The 204-nt window shown below is 65.7% G+C and overlaps 1 protein-coding gene across 1 annotated transcript in view; it reads right to left on the minus strand.

Annotated features, from left to right (window-relative positions):
* Positions 1–115: 115 nt before the first annotated feature.
* The window catches only part of SHE (Src homology 2 domain containing E), a gene marked incomplete at its 5' end in the record, with an annotated part of 1,649 nt that continues 1,560 nt past the window's right edge, over positions 116–204 (minus strand). Inside the window, 1 exon segment of the mRNA XM_009074146.1 lies at positions 116–200. Within this exon segment, the coding sequence (XP_009072394.1) occupies positions 116–200 (85 nt within the window).

Genomic DNA, 204 nt, shown 5'->3' on the forward strand with positions numbered 1-204 from the left:
AGGACATCAGGGTGTCCTGGCTGGCCCCTTCCTGTGTCACATAGCCGTGGCCGGACCCTGCCCCGTACCGCAGGGATGGGGGTCCCGGGCCAGTCTCGGGGGGCATCAGAGGGTGCTAATGCAGCTTGCAGTGGACGGGGTGCAGCAGGGCCATGTGCTCAGCCCCCTTGAAGGGCAGCTTCTCCGTGGAGTAGTAGTGCACGA

This window comes from Acanthisitta chloris, unplaced genomic scaffold (assembly GCF_000695815.1).
Source record: "Acanthisitta chloris isolate BGI_N310 unplaced genomic scaffold, ASM69581v1 scaffold34224, whole genome shotgun sequence".
NCBI classification, from domain to species: Eukaryota; Metazoa; Chordata; class Aves; order Passeriformes; family Acanthisittidae; genus Acanthisitta; species Acanthisitta chloris.